The sequence below is a fragment of the Macaca thibetana genome, chromosome 13 (assembly GCF_024542745.1).
Source record: "Macaca thibetana thibetana isolate TM-01 chromosome 13, ASM2454274v1, whole genome shotgun sequence".
Taxonomy (NCBI): domain Eukaryota; kingdom Metazoa; phylum Chordata; class Mammalia; order Primates; family Cercopithecidae; genus Macaca; species Macaca thibetana.
In genome coordinates this window covers 91,467,991-91,469,901 of record NC_065590.1, presented here as the reverse complement: position 1 = coordinate 91,469,901, position 1,911 = coordinate 91,467,991, and the positions used below count along the sequence as shown (strand labels likewise).

Here is a 1,911-nt window from a genome sequence, read left to right as displayed (position 1 = left end):
GCTGGGTGAGGCTGTGTGTTTGTTGTTTTAATGCAGAGAATGCCTCCAGCTGCACTTCAAATCCCATCCTGAACTTGGACAAGCAAGAGCTGTCATCTTGTGGGCACCACATGATTTCCTTAAAGACAACTGGCCTGGACCTATAAGTTGCTTTTAAATTTTTTATCTTCTAGATAGTGCTGGCGTGATCATTTTCATACACCCATTCGTAGCATGTGCAAAATACCTACGGCTTGCTGAGCACTGTGTTGACTGAACACCCCAGGCTAAGGCCCTGCGGGGCTGGAAGGGGGAAAACAACTCTATTTCACTTCTGAAAATGGCTGGGCAGGAGGGAACTGAAAGAGGAGGCCGTGCCTGTGCCAGGGTGTTACATTTGTGCCCATCCCTGACTTGCCCGCCCCTCCAATGTGCCTGCCACTGTGCCGTGTACACTTTGCCATTCTGGAAGTACGTGTTATGCTTCAGAGACATCAGAGAGCCCAGGGCAGGCTGGTTCTACTTTTCTATTTTTTTTTTTTTTGAAGGAAAATTTGTATTTTAATTATTTTTATGTACAGAAAACTCAACAGTGTACATTTAACCCAGCTTAGTGGCAAGTTCTTTAGCCTTTGCCTTTTCGAGCTTGGCGATACGAGACACAGACTTGGGACCCAGGACATTGCCACCCCAGTGACGGCGGATCTCATCGTATCTGTCATTGTAATTGGTCCTGATAGCTTCCACCAGCTTAGCCAAAGCGCCTTTGTCTTCCGAGTTCACCTGTGTGAAGGCGACAGTGGTGCAGGTCTTCCTGTGGACTAGACGGCCCAGTCTGGCCTTCCCCTTGATAATGCAGTAAGGGACCCCCATTTTACGACACAGGGCAGGCAAGAAGACAACCAGCTCAATGGGATCCACGTCATGTGCAATCACCACCAGCTGAGCCTTCTTGTTCTCCACCAAGGTGGTGACGGTGTTAGCTCCTGCTTGAAGGACAGGTGGTCTCTTAGTGGGGACGTCCCCTTTGCCAGCAGCTTTCTTCTAGGCCCGGGCCAGCAGCCTCTGCTTCTTCTCTTGCTTTGTCTCTGGTCTGTACTTGTGGGCCAGCTTAAGCAGCTGAGTAGCTGTTTGGCAGTCCAGGGCCTGGGTGAACTGGTTAATAGCAGGAGGCACTTTCAGCCGCTTATAGAGGATGGCTCTCTGCCGCTGCAACCTGATATAGCGAGGCCATTTCACAAAGCGGGTGAGGTCTCTTTTGGGCTGGATGTCCTGTCCAATGCCAAAATTCTTAGGTCTTTTCTCAAACAGGGGATTCACCACTTTCTTGGCCTCCTGCTTTTTCACGACAGCAGGGGCCAGAGCCACCTTCTTTCCCTTGGCCTTCTTTCCTTTCGGCATCTTGGGCGGCGGGAGGAGACGGTTCTACTTTTCTACAACCAGGGAGCTAAAGACTGCATCTAGTTAGGGGTAGCGAGCCTGGAATATCAGCTGGAAAAAGCAATGGAGATTCTTGGCGTTGTCCCTATCAGAGCTTCCTGAAGCCCTTCAAAGGAGCAGCATGCTGGGTGGACGGTACTATATCCATGACCTCATCTCCTTTGCTGTCCTCCTTTTTCTGGTCAAATCAAACAAAAACAAAACATTTGCCAACATTATATTTAGCGGCTGTTGTATATTAAGAGGAGCAATTGTGAGGAAATCTAAAATTAGCCCAACATTAATCAGGACCTGTCACCAAAGTAGATGACTCGGTTTCCAATTCCACATGTCATGCTCTTAGAGACAGAGCTTAGTGACACTGAGGAAGCCCAGTGCTGGGACACTGTGTGACTGCTGGCCGTGGTATAATGTGCGCTTGCTGCAGAGTCGGGCGGGCCTGGGTTTGACTCCTGGCTCTGACCTTTGCTAGCTTCAGATCCAAGAAGTGCC

General features: G+C 49.7%; 1 protein-coding gene across 1 annotated transcript; it reads right to left on the bottom strand.

Moving 5' to 3' along the window:
* Window positions 1-509: 509 nt before the first annotated feature.
* On the bottom strand, window positions 510-1,380 carry LOC126933519 (60S ribosomal protein L7a-like). The gene has a single exon (XM_050753278.1). It carries the CDS (start codon window positions 1,378-1,380, stop codon window positions 1,024-1,026), a length of 357 nt encoding a protein of 118 aa, XP_050609235.1. The 3' UTR covers window positions 510-1,023.
* Window positions 1,381-1,911: the final 531 nt, after the last annotated feature.